The following is a 21320-nucleotide window of genomic DNA, read 5'->3' on the forward strand; positions in this document are numbered from 1 at the left end:
AACCACACTGCCCCCCCTCATCACTCTGAGGGTAGCTTGGACCACACTGTGCCCCCCAGCATCCCTGCGTAATTCGGGGGGCAGGCTGCATCAAACTCCTCCTGACACCCTGCATCTGTCACTTCGGGGGGACACAGAATAGCCCTCGCTGCCCCCCTCACATCCCTGCGTCACTTGGGGGGGGAAGCTTGGACCAACATCCTCCCGCACACCCCTTGGTGCCGTGGGGGGGGCATTGGACCACGCTGCCCCCCTGCATCCCAGCATCGCTCGGGGAGGGGAGCCCATCTGTGCCCACCGGAGCCGGTGGGACCCCGAGGGGCTGCGCCTGCCCCCGGCTCTGCACCCCGAGGAGAGCTGCCTGCGGGCGAAGGCGGCGGCGGCGGCACGGGCAGGAAGGGAGCGGAGCGGCTGCACAAGCACGGCTTGTTCTCCGCAGCCCAAGGGCCCCACGCTGGGCCGGGGGCTGGCGATGGCTCAGAGAGGGCTGGCAGCAGCCCCCCCGGCCCTGCGCAGGCCTCGCAGCCCCCTGTCCAGCAGCGAGGGCGATGCCGGGCGGCAGCACCTGGCCCTAGCAGAGGCTCTGGGGAGCTGCAGACCACGGGCCCTACAGCGGTGGCACCGTGCCCCGATCTATGGCACTGCCCTGCTTCTGCCCGCTGGAGCCGCAAGCCCCCAGCTCCCCGGCACCGCGGCCGGGCCAGTGCCCGGGGGCCACTGCCGGAGACCCAGGCCCCACTGACCACTGCAGCATTCGTCCTTGGCGCGGCCCAGCTGGTGTGGGGAGGGACGGGGCTCTCCAGGAAGGAAAAAAAAAAACAGCGCTGCCCTTGATCCTATAATCCCACCATTAGCCACAAAGCATGAGGCACTGGGAGGGGACTGGCTTTCACTGGGCGCTCTGCATCCCACCTCCGCACCCGCCTCCCCCCGCAGCAGATGGGCCGAGACGCTCCTTCCCCTCCCCGCCGGCCAGCCGGCAGCGGAGGCACCAGCATGGCGCAGCTGGGGCTCCCCTGGAAACGTGGGAGCAAGGGTGAAGCGAGCTGCTTTCGGGGACCCCCGACGAGCCCGGCCAGGAGTCCCCCCGTCCAGCCGGGCCGGGGCACAGCGTGCACCCGAGGGGGCTGCCAGCCCCTGCTGCCCACCCCTGCGCGAGGGGACGAGGGGAGCACGGCCCCGCGCACGCCTCGGCCCCGCGGCACAGACACAGTGGAGCCTTTTCTTCCGCTGGCACAGCTCGGGCACAGAGCCGGAGGCAGCCGCTCGGCGGAAAAGGGCCCTTTGTGGCAGAGCTTCCCGGCGGGGGCCAGGCGCTGCCCTCCCCGCGGCAGCCGGGCACAGGCGGCAGCGGGCCGCCACGGCCCCGGCCCCGCGGGCTGAAGCGGCGGGGTGCAGAGCTGCTCTCCCGGCACAGCCCCGCGCCGGGGCCGCGCACGTGTGCGGCAACGTGCGGGATGCACCGCTGCGCCCGGCGCAGGCGTCCATGCCACCTTGCGGGTGCTCTTGCAAAGGCAGGAGCCAGCGCCGCGGCGGGACCGCGCACGTCCCCAGCGCTCCGGCCTGGGAGAGCGGCTCTCGGTGGGAGCCCGACCACCGAGCCCCCCGCCGAGCCCCGCGGCCGCAGCCGAGCACCGCGCACGTTGCTTTGAAGGCACGCAGCTCCAACCCGAACGGGAGGTTTGGCACCGCAGCCCTCGCCAAGCAAGTGCCTCCATCCCGGCAGCACTGGCAGCCGCTGGGCTGGAGCACGGGCCGATCTGAGGACACGTCTGCGCTGCTCGCCAGACCAGACGGGGTAACCAGGGCGCTCCGTTCCAGCCCTCAGCCCACCTCGGGATCTTTGCTCCCTGCAGGTTGATGGTGGGCTGAGCACACGGAGAAGCCTCCGTGCGCACCAGATAGCGATGGGCTGGAGGAGCTCGTCTGAAACGCCCTCCCCCAGCAAGACCCGGAGCCTCTGCAAGGCTTCGCGGGACGAGAGCATCGGCTCAGCTCGGCGCCGCTCGGCTGGCTAGACACCGCTGCCACCCCGCGCGGGGCCACCTTCCCGGACCGGAGGCAGGAGGGGGCAAAAGGTAGCTGGAATCACCAGCAACGTGCCCGGAGGAACTGGGGCTCTCAGGGCAACGCCTGGGGTCAGACCCTCACGGGAGCCCCGCTCCTGCCGCCTCTGCCCACTGCCGAGCACAGCCGGTGCCCGGGCCCGGGCCAGGGCACTGCTCACCCGCGGAGCCAGCGGCAGGGCAGCTGCTGAGCCAGCCTGCAGCCCCCGAGCTCCCGGTCGCAGCGGTGCAATGGTGCCCGGTCCTAGGGAAGGTCCCCGCTGGGTCCAGAGGACCTGCCCCAGAGGGAGGAGGCTGCTCGGTGGGGCAGTGCCGGGCAGCTTGGTCGGCTGGCTCGCGCACGCCGTCACTGCCGCAGAGCTCCCCAGCACCCTCAGAAGACATATTTGCATCTGAAATGGGGACTTGGCATGGGGAGCGGGGACGAGGCGCAGAGCTGGTCCTGCTGCCTCGGCCGAGCACCCTTGGCTGGCTTCTGCGGCGAGGGGAGCGCAAAGGGAGAAGTCTGCAGTTTGCAGAGAGGAAACATCCCCACGCGGGACCAGAGGCAGCGCAGCACTGCCCACCTCGTCCCTCCATCTCCCGAGCAGGCAGCGAGAGAGACTGGGGGAAGCATTTCATCTGCGTTTCACCTCTGGCTGCTCAAGCCTCAGCACACACCAGCGGCAGAGACCCCAGCACCACTCTAGCAAATGATATGCTCTGAAGCCTTCAAAACCGCGCTTTCACTACCCTGGTGCTCCGCATGGCTGGGTCAAACCAGCCCGTGCTGCACTCTTGGGCATTTTGCTATGGCCTAGATGGGAGGAGACCGGGTCTAGGTGCAGCCTGAAGGTTACGGGGCCAAGCGTGCGCAGCACCCCCTCGCGAGGTCCGCAGCAAGGGGGGCCGGTTCATAGCCCCAGGCGACGACACCCCCAGGGGCTGCAAGCAGCCCTCGAAAGCCCCCACCCGCCCCGTCACTTACTTGATGAAGTAGAAGCCGCCCTGCAGCGTGGTGTCCACCTCCCAGCCTCGGGGCAGCCCTGCGGGGACACAGCAGAAGCAGCCGTCACCCTGCCTCGCTCCCCGCCGAGGCGCTTCGCAGGCTGCACTTCACCCAGAGGTATTTTGGGGGGGGAACTGCCCCTCGCAGGGGCAGCGTTGGAGAGGGGCAGGGCTGCAGGCGCGGGATGCTCGCGGGGGCCGCGTGTCCCTCCTGCATTTTCCCCGCCGCAGGGGATATCGCAGCCCTCTGCTACAGCTCTGCTCGCCGAGGAGCGGCCGGGGCTGCAGGCAGCATCCCGCAGCTCTTGGATGCCCAAACCGCCTCTCTAAAGCCACCAGCGGTTTGGGCCCCCTCCCCATCGGAGAGGCTTTAAAGCCACAATTTCAGGGACCACGGGAAGTGTCCCTGCGGAAGGGGACCCTTAAGAGCCATCAGGCGGTGGCCTGAGGGAGGCACACGGCGACCGCAGAGACTCCGCGCTTGGCCCTTACCGGCGCAGGAGAAGTGCCCGCTCTGGACGGAGCGGCCCGTGCCGGGGTGCACCCAGCTAGTGGATCTGGTCTCGTCGCTGCGGAAGACAAGAAGCGGGCTGTGAGCATAGTGGGGCGGCTCAGCATGTGGCCCGGGCCTGGGGGAGACCCTTCCCATCACCGAGGAAGGGATTTTCGCCACACTGGTACTTTTCTAGCCAAAGGAATAGAAGGGACCGGATTTGGGGGAAGAGCATCCACCAGGCAGCTCCTAGGACAGATGTGAGCGCCAGGAAAGAGAGAAGTGGAGGGAAAGGAAGAATTACCTTGTGCAACAGGAAAGAAGTTGGGCGCAGAGGTTTGCAGCGAGCGGTGACCCCTGCTCCGTACCCGGCTCATCCCCCGGCCCCCGCAGCCCACCCACCCGCCGGGCACCAGCGCCGTCCAGGCCAGCAGCACGTACTTGATGAAGAAGACTCGCCCATCCCCGCAGACGCCGTAGGTCCACCGGCCCGGCAGGTCCAGCCAGTCGATGTCCTCCGCCATGGGCGCCCGTGGCAGGGCTGGGGTGGCAGGGACCCCTCGTCCCTGCCTGGCACTGCCACCCGCAAGGAGCAGGGTACACCGGTGCCCGGCGAGGCGGGTGCCAAATGCCTCCCCGCCAGGCCCCCCAGGAGCAAACACTTGCTCAGCTCAGACCTTCCACTGAGCCTCTGTTTGCTGCAAATAACCTAGGAGGGAGGGAGAAAAAGTAAAAAAAAAGAAACCAAACCCATCAGCTTAACCCCCTCGCTGCCGCCTCGCCGGGCGGGCGGAGGGCAGCTCGCCGCCACGCCACACGGCTCTCCGGGTGACTCTGCAGGGCTGGCCCATCGCGGCCTCCTCCGCTGCCTGCCCCGTGTAATTACCGCCAATTAACTCGGGGTGAGTAATTGTGAAGTCGTTCCTTCCCTCTCCTGCTCGTGTTAAACAATGCCAAACTCTTCTGCCCCTTCTGATCTCGCAGCCAAGCGGCGGCGGTATGTAGGGCACCGCGATGACGGGCCGGGGCGCTTTCCAAGCTGCCCACTGGGTATTTTCTCTCTGCTTGTTCTCAGCCATCAATTAAACGTCTTTCAAGGGGAAAGGTGGGGCCTGGGAGCACCTGGGCTGGGTGACTGCGAACCGGCGCCTTTTCAGAGCTTCGTGCATGGAGAAGGGTGTTTTTCAGAGGCGGCCTGGGAGGGGGGAGGGCAGGAGCTGATCCCCCAAGGGGGCTGCTCTGCGCAGCTTAAGCACAGTTCCCTGCCGAGCTTTGGGGAAATCAGTGAACCCCAAGCCTCGGGAAGGATGGTCCTGTCATCCTTCGAAGGTAAGGAAGGCGCATCTGGTTAGTCACAGCGAGCCGGTCGGGACACCGGTCGGACCCCGGTGTGATGCCACAGTCCCGGGGCGTCATTTTGCAAGAGAAGCGCTGGCTGCAACCTGAAGTCCCAGCTCCGGTCCTGCTTGTGCCACCGCGTCCTTGCTCGCTCCGCCGCGGCACGGCGGCTCCGAGCACGTGAGCACACGCCGTGCGGGCAGTCCCGGAGGAGCTCCGAGCACCGCTCGCCGGTGTGGGGTTTCAGGCCGGCTTTTTGCAAGATTGGGCTCTTTGTCTGGGTTTGGGCTGAACCCCAGGGATAACGTGACACCGAGCCTGCCTTGCCCGGTTAGGTTACGGTCACGCGAGTGAAACCAGTGCGTTGCCACCCCTCATCAAGTTACCGCCCGCGAGCCAGGCTGCACCACCCGCCTGCTCTTCCCTTGCCCCAGCCGCGCGGTTAAACACCTTCGCATCGCTCGCTCCCCGGTTAGCGACCACGGGAACGCCTGGGCTGTGATCCCGCCGTGCGCCCCGAGATTGGGGAGGCCACAGCACGACCCCGAGGGAGTCAGCCCAGCTCAGCCGCCGCTGCCCGAGCTCTCCGGCAGCCGGGAACGCTGCCGCCCTGCACAACATCTCCTGAGCAGAGCTCTCCTCTCCCGCGGGAGCCAAAACACCGCTAATACATACCGGGCCTCCTGGCTGGGGGATTCCTGCTCCGTTGACCGAGATTCAGGAGGGCAAAAGCTGCTGGATGCCGCGGTGCTTCACCTCGCTGGAGGATCCCGGCTCCCCCCGGGGTGGCTCTGCCCCGCTCCCCCCAGCCCGGGAGCCAGGACGCCCAGCTCCTGGCCGCGAGCAGCCCGCGGGGGACAGAGCTGCCGCGTCAAATCGCCCCCACGATCAGCCGCGGGCCGAGCGATGACTCGTGGCACGTGCTGGCTCCAGTCAAAAATAGTTTTATAAAGTCTAATGCAGCAAGAGATCAGTTCCTAATCTGCCCTAATCCCATTTCGGTATTTGGAGAGGCGCTGTGGGGATAACAGCAGCATTCCTAAAAACAAAGATCCTTTCCAACCCGGCAGCCGCTTGCAAAAGCGCCTCTCTTTGCTAGGGGCAGCCCCTAAGCCCAGTCACTCCTGTAGCGCGAAAACATTCCTCAACATAAACATTTTTGCGACCCACCTCCGCGAGCCGCTCCAGTCGGCCAGACCTCCCGAGACCCCTCCGGATTCACCAAAAGTCTCCAGCGATCTCTCTGGCTTTCAGGACCAAGAGCTTTAAAACCAGCACCCGTTCATTTCTGCAGAGAAGAACTAGAAACCCAGAGAAGACCGGGACCAAGCGACGGCCACTCTGCAGTCACAGGGTTAAGAGTTTGCTGTACGCTGAGCTTAACTTTCAGCCCAGAGCAAAATCTCTTTGACTGCTGTGGAATTATTCTTGCACATACCTTAAGGGAACACGGGATCAGGGTCCACAGGAGATAAGCGCACCTGATCTCAGGAGCCCCTTCCTCCTCCGGTAACCCCCGGGAGGGCCGGGGCCAGCCCCGGCCGCGCTCAGGGCCAGGTCTGTGCCCGCGCAGGGACCCGTCTCAGCAGGCACTAAAACACGAGACCAGGAGGAGCCGTCCCGGCCCGGGGCGAGCAACGCGGCGGCTGCTGGAGGGCTTTGCTGTGCACCCAGCCAAGGACCCTGAGCCGTGCCAGGCTCTGCTCTGGCAGGTAAATAAATCAGCTTTTATTACTTTCCACCAGAGAATTTTTCCCCCTATTTCTTTATATCTTAATCCAATGGAAATTCAAAGGGGAAATACCAGCAGGGCTTTTTGTTTTCATTTGGTTTAAAATCCTTTTAAAAACACTTTATTCACTACTGCGCAGGTTAGGAAGGAAGGGGGCGGCAAGCAGCCGAACACCCATGTTTTCTTCAGAAAAACGCTTGTGGTTCCTCTTTCTACGCACGGCTGCAGGAAGGCTCCCTGGGTGCTGGGTACCAGCTCTGCACCCTTCCTCCCCAGGGACCCGGAGGGATGGGAAACGCCCGGCCTCCCACGGGACCATCCTAAGAGCAGATTCAATCCACTCGCATTTTCTGGCCCCGCAGCCCTCCGCACCAGCACAGAAATGGGTGTGCGTAGCTCCGTGATGCCTAGGCACACGGAGGAGATGGAGAAGAAAGCCCAGCAACTTTACTTAAAGAAAAACAAATCCCTGGGTATCAGCCATCTTCTGAAGGCACGTGGCCTCCAAAACGTCCAAGAGCAGCGCGGTGCTGGGCACGAGACCGCACAGCCCGGCTGCTCTCCGGGCACCGGCCAGGCACGTGCTGCAGCCTCGGCACCCGCCGAAGCGCTCGGGGAGGGTGCGGGAAGGTCGGGTTACAGGAACACCGGGGCAGGAGCCAGGGCGAGGTGCGCTGCGAGCACAAGAGCCACGCTGTCCTAGACCTGCGGAGCAGCCAGACCCAGCTGACTTTGTTAACAGAAAGTCTGCAAATTCAGGAACACACCAGACCCGGCAGCAAGGCACCGGTCTGCGCAGCAGGGTCTTCCCCGCCGCGCATGCCAGGAGCAGCGCAGCGCGAGCAGGGTCCGGAGGCCGCGCGGCATCGCGGTGCCCGTGCAGCGGCCGTGGGTGGACGCTCCCAGCCACCGCACCCGAACCCTGCCCAGCCTTTGCTCCGAGCCACAGGGACAGGGAGCGCTAGGGGAAACAATACCGGGAAAAGGGCTGTGCTAAGTGAGCAGTGGTGTTACACAGCCACTGCTATTAGGCTTAATCATGGTGAAAGAGGAAGCCTGGCACTAGCTTGTCTGACAGCACAGCTCCAAGCCTCACCAAGGATGACTTAGACCTTCCAGGGGAAGGTAAATGGGGGCCCGGGACGTTTGCTGCACAAAGGTCACCTGCGTGGCACCTTTGCAAGTCAGACGTTAGGAATGCTACAAAGCCGGGCGTCTGCAAGGACCGGCCAGCTCATTGCACATGCCCCACATTCACCTTCCTGTCCTGCTTGTCCTCGAGCGGGGAGGCAGAGCACCTTCAGGCCATGACAGGGACACGGGGAAGCGAAACACCGCGTCCTGGCTACTGACCTGAACGGGCACGGCAAGGCGGGGACGGGCACCGAGGGACGCTGGCTGCGCCCGCGTTCCAGCACGGCCTCAGAAGCACCCGGCGGCGGGAGCAGAGTCCCGGCCTCGCTGCCGGGTGCCGCGGCACTGGGCCGCGTTACCTGCTCCAAGCCGGACCGCCTGGAGCCGGCACCAGCCACCCGCCGGGACGCTCCGGTACAGTTCTGGCACCACCTTCTGGACAAAAGCTTTTCCCTCTCCTAATAGCAACGAGACCAGAAAGCCGAGATCAGAACCAGCGAGCGAGGCACTCCCAAGGGGCCCAGCCGAATACGCCAGCAAGATGCATTTCATGCCCCTCTTTAATACACAACAGATTTGGCTAAAGAAAAGCTGCAGTCTGCTCCCCTCAGCTTCAAGCTGTTATGTACCACCTCCTCACTGCGTAGTGCTCTTCAGCCTTGCTCAAACTCCCCCTCTTGGGGCCAGATGCCAAGCTGAGAGCACAGTAACCATCACACCTGAGCCATCACACTCCACAACGCTGTCGGTCGCGCGGCTCAGAGGAGAGCACGCTTCTCTTGGCCCTCCCGCTGTAACAGAGACACTAGCAGCCACCTCGAGAGAGAGGGGCCAGCTAAGCAAAAACACTACTTGTTTCATATTCTTTATGTCTGATTGTAAATGGCTTGTAATTTAATAAATGGTGCCAACGAACGTTGCTGCTGGGAGCGCTGGGGGGTGCTGCTTCGTGGAGCCTACGGGGCTGGTATGATGCAGCCCAGACACAGAGATTGCAAACAGATGTTTAACAGCCTCTTGCAGCAGATCTGAGTAACACATTTAACATCAGGCATGGCAACCAAATGCGTCTGTATCTACCCTAAGACTCATCGCTTACATAAGGCTTGTTACCATAGCTCCTAACAGCCTATATCGCAAGAGGCACAAAGGTGCCAACAGAAACCGGTCCTGCTGCCCCTGCTCACTCCGAAAGTGAAATCGTTCTAATCTGCTTATGTTTCCCCCTTGCCAGAGGAGTCTGGCTTATCAGTTCTGGTCTAAGTTATTTTAGCCGAGAAGCAATCTGAAAGTCAGCTTAACATAAGCCTGTGCCTCAGCAGGAAAGGGAAAAACGAGTGTTGAATACAAACACAGCGAAAGCCCCTGCCAGCTCGCAGCTTCTTCCTCGGCACAAAGTCTGGGCACGAAGTCTGGGACTATAACCCAGCCTCTCTCTGCTGAAGACTGCTGTTTCCTTACAAAAGGGTTCAAAGTCTGTGTAGCTGTTTTCTGTTTCTGATGAGATACTTCATCCTTCAGTGAAAAAGAAATAAGCTACCCGGCACTTCCCACAGGGTAGGCCCAAACTCACACATGCTTGTCACAGGGCAAGCGGTGGTATGAACAGCTGCTCCCCAGTAATCTTAACATGCTTATTCTCTTACGCAAACTGCCACACATGCATTGGGCATCAAAGCGCTATTTTACAATTAGTGTCTTTCTCCTGATGTTGCTATATACCGGTTATTCTTTACAGCAGCTATCTTCTCTTAAAGACTGGTGCTTAAGATATTGCCAGAGCTGTGCAAACTGTATCTTTGAGAGAGATTGCAGGAATGCAGCCTTCAGCTACTGTATTTTACAGCTGGCAGGTTAGTGCAAAATCAAATTCACCATTTGAACCAGTAAACCATGCTAAAGAAAGACACCCTTTTCCACAGCCCCTGCTGAGGGCTGTTAACATTCAGCAGCTTAGAGTCCAGCCTGTCCAAGTGAAGCTGTATGCACCACCAAACGCAGTAGATTTCTACAAGGAGGAGGTGTTCATGAGAACAACAGGCAGGCAGTGAAAGCAATGAATATAAAACAGGCTCATACAGCTAGGACAGCTTCAACGCAACAAATGTTTTTATTGCTAACAGACTTATCTCGAGCATTAGCAGTAGGGGCAGATGGATGCCTGCTACTAATGGGTTCTAATACTTTACACCCTCAAGACTAATGGACAGCTTTTACAACACTTCATACCCTCCCACCCTCACCCTTCACCCCAACAGGGAGTTCTCTGCACTCAGTGACGTAAACAGCCAAACACTGAGAAGATCTTAGATTACATCTGAGTTACAGCAGATCACTTCCAGGCTGCGCAGGGGAAAAGCACTGGACTTCCCCTGGAGTTGCAGTCATGTCATGATTCACAGCCCTTCTGCATTCATCACTTCCTTCTGCCTGCCTGCCAGTTTCAGAAGAAACTTACTTTTGGGGGGACAAAACGAGCTCTGTAGCAGTATTAATTTGCAAACGGTATTTTAGTGGATGTAATCAGCAGTGATAACAAAAATAGTAGCTTACTTACTCCCCATGTGCTCTGCTGACAAATAAGTTCTTAAGTCCCCTAGAGAAGATACAGCTACCAGAGCAAGAAGAATCCTGCTCTAACATAAATTGTCAACTAAACTCAAACTGCAGACTTTAGCGGGGACAGAATAAAGAAATCCCAGCAGGATTTCTACCTTCCAGATGGCATCTTGATGCACTGCCAGATACGTAAAAGCTTTCATCTTGTGCACCAACTATATTTAAACTATCACAATGAATAAAGAGAACGTAGCATTCATTATTCTCTGTTCGCTCCCTAGGGCCGATTTCAGAGCCAACAGAACAGGTGAAGATGACTTTCTAGAAAACCACTGTAGTTCATGGTTAACTACATAGCTTTGGTCACTATTTTAAACTATTGAGTTGCATGGCTAAGTATTCTACAAAGTTCAGAAAATGTTTTTGTCTAGTCTAGCAGTTTTCTATGCAAGACATCATTACAAGAAACAAGTACTGGACAACGCTCGTTCTTGAGATGCCTAGAAAAGATGCAAGGGCAAAGTGAAGTACTGCTTGTGCTGCAAGACACAAACAAGTAGTACCATCTCTCTTACTCTAATGCTTAGCTCTAAGCACCACTTTTATTTAAGGTATTAACTAAAGGAAACAACAATAATTTGAAAGTTCCCCTCAAAATCTCACTCTAGAAGAGGGGTGGCCAACCTAATGGCTTGTGAATTCATTCAAGAGATTCCTATGCTATGACCCTGTCGCATGAAGAGCAACAGGGCTGCACTGCCAGTGACACCGCTAGTCATCAAAACCTCCACTTTGGAGAAAACTAGCCCATCATCCTCATCCCTGGATGCACAACCAGGCTAGCCTCATTTCCCAGGAAACCCCTGGAAATCCTGAAAACCAGTTATCTTGTGTCTGCAAACCACCCTGCGCAGCAGCCTATCCCCGTGACTGAGGGAAGAGCCACATGTCTTGCTGCCATCCTACCTACCACCCACAACAGAACAAAGCCGTTTCCAACCTCCTCCTTCCCACCCAGAGATGCAAGGAGCTGCCGACTCCAACAGCCAGCCAAGCCACACAACCTCCAAGATCCTACTTTAACACTAAAAAAATAACGTTGGATAATCCTGTGCAAGATTAGGTCTCACTGGACACGGCCACCATTCTATATTCCTGCATATTCCAAGCTATTTTAGTCTAATTCATCAAAAAGAAACCAAGAAAATAAATAATCCACTGCATTAAAAGCCAGCGTTACACAGCAAAATACAGAAAGGTGTTTCCAGCTCTTCTCTAACTGAAGATCAAATACTTGGCACCTCAACATCACTTCTATTCACGACACCTCAAATTTATTTCGGGACAGAAGCCCAAAAGCACTTCAAAAAAATCCCCTGGAATACCTTCAAAACCACACAAATATTCATATATAAACAGCTGTGCTGACCAGTGAGCAAACTAAAACAAAAATCTACAACACCCAGTTTCAATCAAAGCAACAAACTACCTACAGCAAAACAATACCTAATTTCAAAACAAGCAATTTCATTTTGTATAATTCACTTTGTATTTTAGTTTAAAAGCTGAATTTATCAGTATACCTTACAACCACAGATTTACTGGTTCAGAAGGAAGTTCAAAGGTAAGACTGCCTGCTTCTAAATTACTACAACCTGCTCTTTATCACCAATTCTGACAAAAAATACTTGATGTTTGCATAAACTAAACATACATTTACGCTTTAAACACCGAACTTCTCACACACAGAGAATACACTCTTATTAAAAGAAAGAAAAAAGCACACAGGGCACCGCATCTCTACTTTATGGGCTGATTAGAACCAGTATTTAGTATTGTCTAGACAACTGCCACCAGATCCAGCGTATACATATGAATCATGCTCTGTAAAGTTACCGGACACATCTCCTGTATCTTCTTTCAAAGAAAAACAACTCATTATCTTGCAAATATCTTTATTACAATTTACAGATTAGTTATGAATAGTTTTATATACAGAAATATAACTTTAGATATAAAAACCCAACAAACGCGACACAAATCAATTAAAATCTGTATAAAGCCAATGTTGAAGGTTTTCTAACTTTCTCTCTAAATCATACAAAAATAAAATCTGATAATTACAGTTTTGATTTAAAGTTTAAGAACTGTTATTTTTGTCTCACTCAAAGCCACTTACACATTTACACATCCTGCATGACCATTTTAAGATATATTATAGCAAAAATGGTGACAAAGAAGCTGAGCTTGCTTTTAAGTGGCTTTAATTCTCAATATTTCTGATCATAAAGTTAGTGTGAGAATAATTTCCTAGCACCTTATGTTTGACACTTGGAAAACTTCAGGTTTGCAGGGGGGGCACACACTTATCAATTGACACATATCAATGAAAATTAGGAGTGTTTATTCATAGGTGGAAGAACAGAGTCCTTAGTACACTGCAGGGTGAAAACAGGATTTCTTTGATGTTAGAAGTACTTTTGGAAGCAGCAGCTTTTAATCTAGTTTATATCTAATTTGTGTATTGTGTTCAGTTCCAGCTGCAGTCCTTTCCTGGCCTTTGTAAATAGCACATCAGTATCTGCATGTTTATTTACATCATTCTAAGGCTTCTTACAAACACTAGTAAACTAAGTGAGTTATCTGGAGTAACTGAAGCAGCAGCAAGTTCGCCAAGATCAAAGAAACTAGCAGAGTCAGGGGAAAAAAAGATCTGACTTGTGTATATTTTTACCAAAGGCAATGAAAAACATTTTTACATATGAGCCACATTTGGACTTTAAGTCAAAAAAAACTATTATAATTCTAACACATTTATCATCCTGCATGCTTTAACTAAAAAGCTGAACAATTGTTATCAAATATGGTACAGGAAAACAAACCCCTAGAAATTAAAACTTTCATAGGATTTGAGAGCATGATTTGAATTAACATTTCACAGGTAAGATCTTTTGTAGGAATGGAGAACCTGACTTTTTTTATTGCACCAAGATTTAAAACAAGTGTTTCATGGCTGTCAAGTACCCAATTTTAAGACTGCCTGAATTTCAGCCATATTTTAAATTTGCATGACGACTCTACTACAGTTCCCTGCTAAACCTCTGCCTTTTGTAACAGTAATGCTTCTAACTTGTAGCAGAGAAAAATAATTTTTAAATCCAAAGAACATGCTTTATGCAATGAGAATAACATTTCAAACAAAGCTCTGAAATTTTAAAGACAGAATTAAAAGCAATGGCCAGAAAGATCACAAGATAAAGCAGAAAATTCAGCAAAGCTTGGTGAAGCCTGTCATTTGGATATGCTCTTCTCTCCAGGTATCCCAAGCTTATGCATCTAAAGTGTCTAGGTTTCCCCCTTCCAAAAGGGAAGTAATTCTAGTCAGCTGCTGAATGAAGTAGCAAATCATTTATTCAAGCAACTTCATGAAAACAGATCTGAATCCTTTAGATGTGTCTGGTATTTATTCCATTGCACTACCTCAGTTCTGCTTGGATAGCAGCCACCCAACATCCTTCAGCTCCAAGAGCATATCCAAATGGTGCCGCCTTTTTATTTTGACTGAAGCATCATTAAATATTTTAAGTTGGGAACACAAATAAGGAGTGTTTTTATTCCACCAAGGACCTCTCAACTTCCAGACCCGAAATGTGAAAAGTTATTTTGGTAGCAGTTGAACAAAAGTGCAGACACAGAGGTATTAATACTGGCTTTTGGTAAAGAACACAGAAATTTGTAACCTTAGACTTCCATAAGTCAAAGATAACTCTCCTTACAAGTACCAGAGCAAGTACACTGCATACAAGAAATATGAAAAATCCTCCACTTGAATCCATCTTAGGAAAGCAAAATCAATTACGGTGAAGTTACTTCGAGAGTAACTAAAGAACTAAGGCTTAGTTCCCTATATGTGGCTACACCAAAACTCAGAATATCACCCACAGTTTCATACACGCCTTGAAGTTTAAGTTATCAATCAGGACGAGGCCTTTCAGTGTCCTGAAAGCAAACAGCCTTGGTGCACAAGCAGCCAACACCCTTTGGAACAGTACTAGGCAAAGATATTATTTAAATAAAAACAAACCAAAGGGCTCATAGTGCACCAGAGTTCACCTGAAACCCCCAGTGTTCTAGACTGAAATATTAAGACAGAGTAAATGTTACATAAACACTCAAACACCAAATTACATGCAAAATTAGGATCTTAAAAGGAAGAAAAAATAACTACTCCACACAGCAAATTTAACATTAATAGCTAGCAAAATTCAAGATGTCTTTTTCACAAGAAAACAGAGAAACACAAAAGAGTAGCACACATTTTTCAAACTTTAAATCAAAACTGCAATAACTGGGTTCTGAGTCCCATAAATATTTCCTTCAAAATAGGTTTTGCTTTTTCAAAGTGCAAAATTCCAACTTAATAGCCACCACTTCTCAACATACGGCAGACAAGGCATTTTTGGAATGGATTTAATCTAAAGCAGTCCATTTCTCAAGTGCTACTTAAAAGGAATGCAATTATACTCTTTACCCTTGATGATACTCAAAAGGTTTTGTTTAGATACCAAAATGGGACACGCACTGGTAAATTCATTGGCTGAATATTAAATCGGGACAAAATGTTAAAATCCCACTCCCTCCCCCCCCCCATTTCAAAACACAGGCAGCTGCCATTTGTTGTTTTGAAGGTGTTCATGAGTGCTTAGGGTCACACAACTACCACATCCTTTAAGGTGCTAGAAGAGATCACGCCTTCTGTAGTAAGTTTCTTGGAGTCTATTAAATACTTTTTGTCTATGCTCTGTTGTTAAGCAGTATCCTATGGCATCTTCTGTCTCTTGGATACGTTTCTGGAACCTGCATCCATCTCGCGCAAGTTCTTCCCAGGGTCCTTTACGATCCTCCTCGCTGCTTATATAATACTCAGTAACTTTTTCAAGGAAGGTTACCTGGAGGAGACAAGCATTAAAGCATTAAGCAAACATTCATGCAAAAAGAGCTCAATCCTTTTTTGCACATACAATTATTTCTCATGTTTTATGAAAAAGGTTACTAAATGTCTAAAATAGCAAGAAAACTCAAATACGAAGCACTTCACGCTACACAGGTCTTTGCACCACCTAGACAACAGTGTATCTTACCTTTATTAAACAGATGAATTACACTTCAGCTTTAAAAGTGACCTCACTTCCAGGTGCTGACTTCTCCCTCTACTGAAAGTAGTGCTCAACTTAGCAGTTTCTGAACTACGGTCTAAGAGGCCTCGTTGAGCAGAGGGAAGATCACACAATGTTCCAGACTCAAGTGGCCCTGTGAAATAACATACCCCCTGACATCAGTACTGGACTGGAACCTTACACAGACACAGTTAATCAAGGAGGTTACTCATTAGGCTAGGCCAGGACACTGATTTAAAGATAAAAATATGCTACCTACCAAGGTCTAATTACTGAAGCATCTTTAAAAAAAAAAAAAAAAAAAACAAAAATCATTGTTCTACAGAATGAGTAATCATATGAGTCAGCCTGTACTTTAGCCCCAGAAAAGGAATGCTACATTTAAGGAAGCAACACTCATTACTACGTGACTGGAACAAACCAATCTATTTAGAGCTAGTATGAATTTCCAGAGTATTTAAGTTCATACAAGAAAGTGAAATCAACGTCATGGTACTTTAAAATATACTGTAACTAGAATTTTCTGTTCTATCACTTTAAAAAAGTGAGAAGCAAAACATTAGCATCACTCTAAGACAGACTACAAACACCCTTTCTAAGGGCTACTAAAATTATATTAAAAAAACAAAGAAACCTATAGGCTCAGAACCAAACTTAACCATACTTAGCCTATCGCTATACTAAGGATTTCACCTTTACTGTTTTGAAGCAGTAAGCAAAAGCCAAACTCTACTTTAGACTCCTGCTGAACTATGTATTGTTTTTCATATAAAAGGCTTAGAACTAAAGGACAAAACTAACTAGCTTTCAAAGATTCCATTGACTCTTAGACTAGGACTAATTCCTGAAGACAAGGCAATATAACTACAGATGACTCCATAATCAGTATACATTGTGAATTTGCTCTGGTACAGCTACTTTAAGACTGCACAAAGACTACATACTTTATTTAGCTTCTGGAAGATCAAGAAATTTGGAGAGGTGTAATAAATATTACTGTTCCATTCCAATGTTTTACTAATATAGAACTGTAGTTTCACACCTGGTTCATGCTGGAAAAAAGTGTATATGGTCAGACTGCTTTTTGTCCTAGTGCTATCTTCCAACCTTCATAGAAAACATATAGATAAAAATTATGGAACAGATGAATCTATAGGGTTAAAGACCAGGAGAGGATACACAGTCATAAGACTGCTGAAAGTAACCTCAAGAAATCATCTAGTGATTCTAGTGCAGTGATCCCAAACTGCTTCTAACTTGTCTGCAGAAAGTAAAAGAAAGCAAGCTTGCTGCCACACCAGTAAGCTTAAACTCAGTTACACATTGCAGACTTAAAAATTACTAATCCTCTGAAAGGGATAACATCCAAAAATTATTTTAATCAGACAAGCTGCAATTAAAAGTTTTGCTATCAACACAAAAATCTTTGGCACATCAGATCCCACATGTTTCTTGAGCAGTGTTAATACATTTGCTAACTCCTAAGTCAAACAAAATGCTCCCAGGTTTTATGACTTTGAAAACAAGAATATTGCTGTTTGATTGCAGGATGACATACAGAAAATAGCCGTGACCAGGATGAATCACCTGAAGACTTCTTTGGAAATCATTGTTCAGTTTTGCAGATAGGCCTAATTAAGCATCTGCTTTCGAGCACACGGAGTTGTTACATCAGCCTATCCCCTTTGTGACTTACTACCTTTCATCCTTTTTACATCAGTCTAAGATGCCCTTGAGTACAATTACTGGATTTTGAAACATCATGCTAAATATTGCATCTAGATTATTATTCTTTCATGGTGCCACTAGAAAGATTACACAGCTATCGGAACAGTGCTTTGAAAGTAGGGTAGCCAAAAAATTACTATTGCAAATGAGAAGTCTAAGTCTCTAACATGCAACAAGACTTTAACCCATGGAAGCGTGAACTTACAGAAGAGTTCATCAATGCTAAGTTATAGGGTTTCAGACAAATGTTGTTAGTTACCAAATACCTCTCGCAAAGACAGTTCAACTTGGAGTACTTTCCAAGTAGATGGAAATACAATAGTTTGTTAAATTGTTAAGTCTGGAACCATCACTTGCCCTAGCAAAAATAAGTATGAGGTTACCTCCAAGCCAGTATCTCAAAGGAGCAATCACTTGTTTTCACTAAGAATGCTTTAGAAAGCAAAACAGAAAAGTTGTATAATGCTAAGCTGTTACACAAGTGTATTCTCCAGGGGCTTTGTATTACGAGCTATGACTCACACAAAGGTTTGAAATACTAGGCAAGACTCAGAGAAGCACATTATCCTTAAAAAGCAATGTTGTACATCTGTAGCAACATAAGATTTATTAGAAGCTAAACTGATTACTATTTACCTAAATCTTAGTCCACACATTAGAAAGTCTTTTACTAAGCCAACTCCTCGTACACACACTACACTTCAATTTGTATTCAGAAGCCTAGTTCCAAATTAATTTTTTAAAAGACCCTTGGATTACAAGAAACAATCACTTAACCTGAAGCAGGAGCATTTATATATATTGAAAACTTTAATGACTTACTGTAATGCGTGTTAACTCACAACAGAAGAATTCTTCCTATCCTAAAAGGCACATGGTTGCTGTAAAGCACTTAAGCCTGCTTGTTACAGGTCTACGTTTACAACTAAATGTTTAAAATCTCAGTTTTACTATGCACACAGAAGGCCCACAATAGTTTTATCAACATCATTCATAACCCAAAGGATTCTTTCCAGAGGAAAATAAAACGTAGCTCACAGTTTTCATCTGTTTCTCAGATGAGGAAAACTGCATTATAATACATAAATATAGAATGGAGAGAGAACTATGCGTTAAAATAAAAATGTAAAATCTAGAAAGGAAATTTAAAGAAATTAAGTTACCTGGTTCATACCACTGAACTACAAAATCTGCCATCATGTAAAAAAGATGCGGCACACTGACTTCAGCCAAGTAATTAGACCACAAGCTCATGTGGGCATGATTTGCCTACCACCGTGGCTGGAATCCCGGCACAAATGACCTCACCGTTCACACACTACTTAGCACCATGTTTGTTTTTTTTAAAGCATTCCCAAAACAAAAACGGAAATGTGAACTGAAGTATACCTTTTTTCTCTTGGAACTTCTGCACTTCTCACCAGAAAGAATGCCCTGCTGCACAGAGTCCGTGATGCCACAATTCTGCTTTTCCAGCTGTACCTGACAGAGAGCTAAGTGACTACAGTCAGATGTGACCAAACCTGGCCTCTCTGTCCCTTTTAAACCAGGCTTCCCTTTTTTTTCTGCTGTTTGAAAGGGTGCTTTGAAATTAAAAGGATTATATGGATCATCTGAGGTACAGAATGAATTCCAAAGTTTCAAATTTTCTGCCTCATCCACACTACTACACTCCCATTCGTCATCCTCTTCAGAACTAGGGTCCGGAGAGCCTGAAGACTCCTCTGCCCACGAATCCTCCTCCTCCTCCTCCTCCTCTTCCACGTCTGACCCACAGGGCATATCCTTTTCTGGATCACTGGAAGTTGTCTGAATGGTAGCTGTAAAGTTCTGAGGGTTGTAAGGATCCAAACTGTAGAAGGAATTCCAGAGATGTAATCTCTCCCCGTGCTGGCTACCAGCGTCTGAATCTGAGAGTAGCCCTTCGCTATCGAACCCATCGTCATCAACCCAGTCTTCCTCGTCATCTGCACTCTCCTCCCCACTGGAAGCTCCCCCTATGATATAGTCTATTAGCTTATTAGCACAAGCAGGCCTGGCTGAAACTGGAAGGTTCTGCTCTGCTTCAGAGTCTGTGTCATCCTCATCTTCATCAGTAAAGGCTTCCCCCTCGAAAGCAGCCACCTCAGGGGAACTCCTCAGTTCCTGCTCCAAGCAGCTGTCTCCAGGCTGCCTCCCTGCGCTGTGCTGCTCCTCGGGACACTTCAGCTCCCTGGCATCACACCGCTGCTCCTGCTGCTGCCCTACCTTGTCTCGACAGGCACCCCTCTGCTGCTGCTCCTCCTCTAGGCTATGATAGCCGTGGTCCGGCTCAGGCACAGCCAGGCCCCGGCTCGCCAAATGCCGCTGCTGGAGAAACTCCAGGCGCTTAGTCCGGACCAGCTCGATTTCGGGCAGGCCGCCCCGGCCCGAGCAGCCGCGCCAGGCCTCCATGGGGACCTCGGCGCTCAGGGGCTGCGGCAGATGGCTCTTACCGGAGCAGCAGGCCTGGCCGTAGTCCGAGCCCGGGCGGCTGCTGGGCCCCAGCACGCAGGGCAGAAAGTCGACGTGCGGAACGGCGAAGGGCACCAGGCCGCTCCGCACGACTCCGGCTCCCCAGAGGGCCTTGGCGGGCAGCGGGCCGCTCTCTCGCCCCGGCTCCAGCGGCTCCTCCGACCAGGGCAGCTTCCCCTCGCCCCAGTCGAGCGAGGCAGCGGGCTCCGAGAGCAGCAGCAGGGGCGGCGGCGGCGCGGCCTTGGCGGGCGGCTCCCCGGCGGCGGGGCAGAGCGCGCTGCTCAGCGCGGGGCCGGGCAGCAGGCGCTGCAGCAGGGCGGGCAGCGGCGAGAGCAGCTGGGACACCAGGCGCATCCAGGAGAAGGGAGGGCTCGCCTGCGGCGAGGGGGCGGCGGGCGCCGCGCCGGGGGCGGCCAGCTTGGGCCAGGCCAGGGTGAAGCTGAGCCAGGAGCTGGGCTGGGCCCGCCCCAGCGCGGGGCTCGCCCGCTCGCGGCCGCTCGGCTCCATGGGCGGCGGCGGGCGGCGGGGGCTCCTCAGCGGCGCGGCCGAGCCTGCGGGGCCGGGGTCCGGCGATGGGCGGCGGGGAGGCGGGCGCTGTTCGCGGCGGGGGGCTTCCTTCGCGAGCCGGGCTTCATCGTGCTGCGGCAGAGGGCTGCGGGGCGGCCAGCGCGGGGAGCCAGGTCCGGCGGCGGGGCGGGACGAGCGGGGCGATCCGGTGCGGTGTGTGCGACGAGACGACTAAGGAGACAAAATGGCGGCGGCGGCGCGGGCGCAACGGCTAAATCCTCCCACGGCCGCCGCGAGCCCCCGCTGCGGGGGGGTGGGTGGCGCCAGTGCGCAGGCGCCTGCCCGCCCGCCTGCGCGTGACCCGCGGGCGGGGCGGAGGCACCGCGCGTCACGGCGCGCCGCCGCCGGCGATTGGGCTGCGGCGCACCGTCGCTAGGGTCCCCGCCCCTTCCGGAGCCGTTGCCAAGGGCGGAGGCTCCGCCCCCCCACCCGCCCATTCCTCCGCCTGAGGATTGCATCAGCCGTTGGGGGGGGGCGCCGCCCGGCGGCTGCGTGGCAGCGCCCCCTCTGGCGGCGCCGCGGGAACTGCAGCGGCGCGGGCGCGGCGCCCCGACGGCGCGGCCTGGGGCGGGACGGGCGGTCCTGGGGGGGCGGGCGGCCCCGGACCCCCTGCCCTGGGGGGACGGGACCCCCCTGCCCCGGGGCGCGGGCGGCTCCGGACCCCCTGCCCTGGGGGGACGGGACCCCCCTGCCCCGAGGGGGCGGGCGGCTCCATGCCGCAGCGGGCGGGACGAGCCGCAGGCGCCCGAGTGGAGCCCGGTTATCGGGCAAGGCCGCAGGCAAACAGCGATAAGGCGGGTCTCCATGGCAGCGGGGCACCGGCCAAGGCCGGCCGCCGGGCCAAGGCCGCCGCTGGCGCCGTCCGACGCCGAGCGAACCGGCCCCCTCGCTGCAGCGGCAAGGCCACATGACTGCCAGGCAAAGCAGAGGCCACCACTTGAACCAGTCCTCCGTCCCCCAGCCCCCGTCCATGCGGGCAGGAAAAAGCCCATTAGCTGCCTCCATGCGCAAAATATTAGGGGTGTGACAGTAAGCTGCAGTCGTCC

At 52.9% G+C, this 21320-nt stretch overlaps 2 protein-coding genes across 11 annotated transcripts in view; both read right to left on the reverse strand.

Moving 5' to 3' along the window:
- The window catches only part of PLEKHA6 (pleckstrin homology domain containing A6), a 45748-nt gene extending 41663 nt beyond the window's left edge, over window positions 1-4085 (reverse strand). For all 9 annotated transcript variants that reach the window (XM_064498241.1, XM_064498244.1, XM_064498240.1 and 6 more), the window contains exons 1-3: window positions 3988-4085; window positions 3546-3622; window positions 3034-3091 (exon numbers count right to left, since the gene is read on the reverse strand). In XM_064498241.1, the coding sequence (XP_064354311.1) occupies window positions 3034-3091; window positions 3546-3622; window positions 3988-4070 (218 nt within the window). In that variant the 5' untranslated portion in view covers window positions 4071-4085. The remainder of the gene's footprint in view (window positions 1-3033; window positions 3092-3545; window positions 3623-3987) is intronic.
- An 8162-nt stretch (window positions 4086-12247) lies between these two features.
- On the reverse strand, window positions 12248-20522 carry PPP1R15B (protein phosphatase 1 regulatory subunit 15B). Of its 2 annotated transcripts, XR_010385286.1 has the most exons (3): window positions 18604-20522; window positions 15451-15619; window positions 15131-15258 (listed from the first exon to the last, which is right to left on the reverse strand). XR_010385286.1 is itself a non-coding variant. In XM_026112020.2 (2 exons), exons 1-2 carry the CDS (start codon window positions 20212-20214, stop codon window positions 15046-15048), a joined length of 1824 nt encoding a protein of 607 aa, XP_025967805.2. In that variant the 5' UTR covers window positions 20215-20517; the 3' UTR covers window positions 12248-15045. The 2 variants fall into 2 exon arrangements, 1 of the variants encoding a protein (XP_025967805.2); XM_026112020.2 differs by lacking the exon at window positions 15451-15619 and having other exon boundaries at window positions 12248-15258; window positions 18604-20517.
- Between the last annotated feature and the right edge of the window lie 798 nt (window positions 20523-21320).

This window comes from Dromaius novaehollandiae, chromosome 27 (assembly GCF_036370855.1).
Source record: "Dromaius novaehollandiae isolate bDroNov1 chromosome 27, bDroNov1.hap1, whole genome shotgun sequence".
NCBI classification, from domain to species: Eukaryota; Metazoa; Chordata; class Aves; order Casuariiformes; family Dromaiidae; genus Dromaius; species Dromaius novaehollandiae.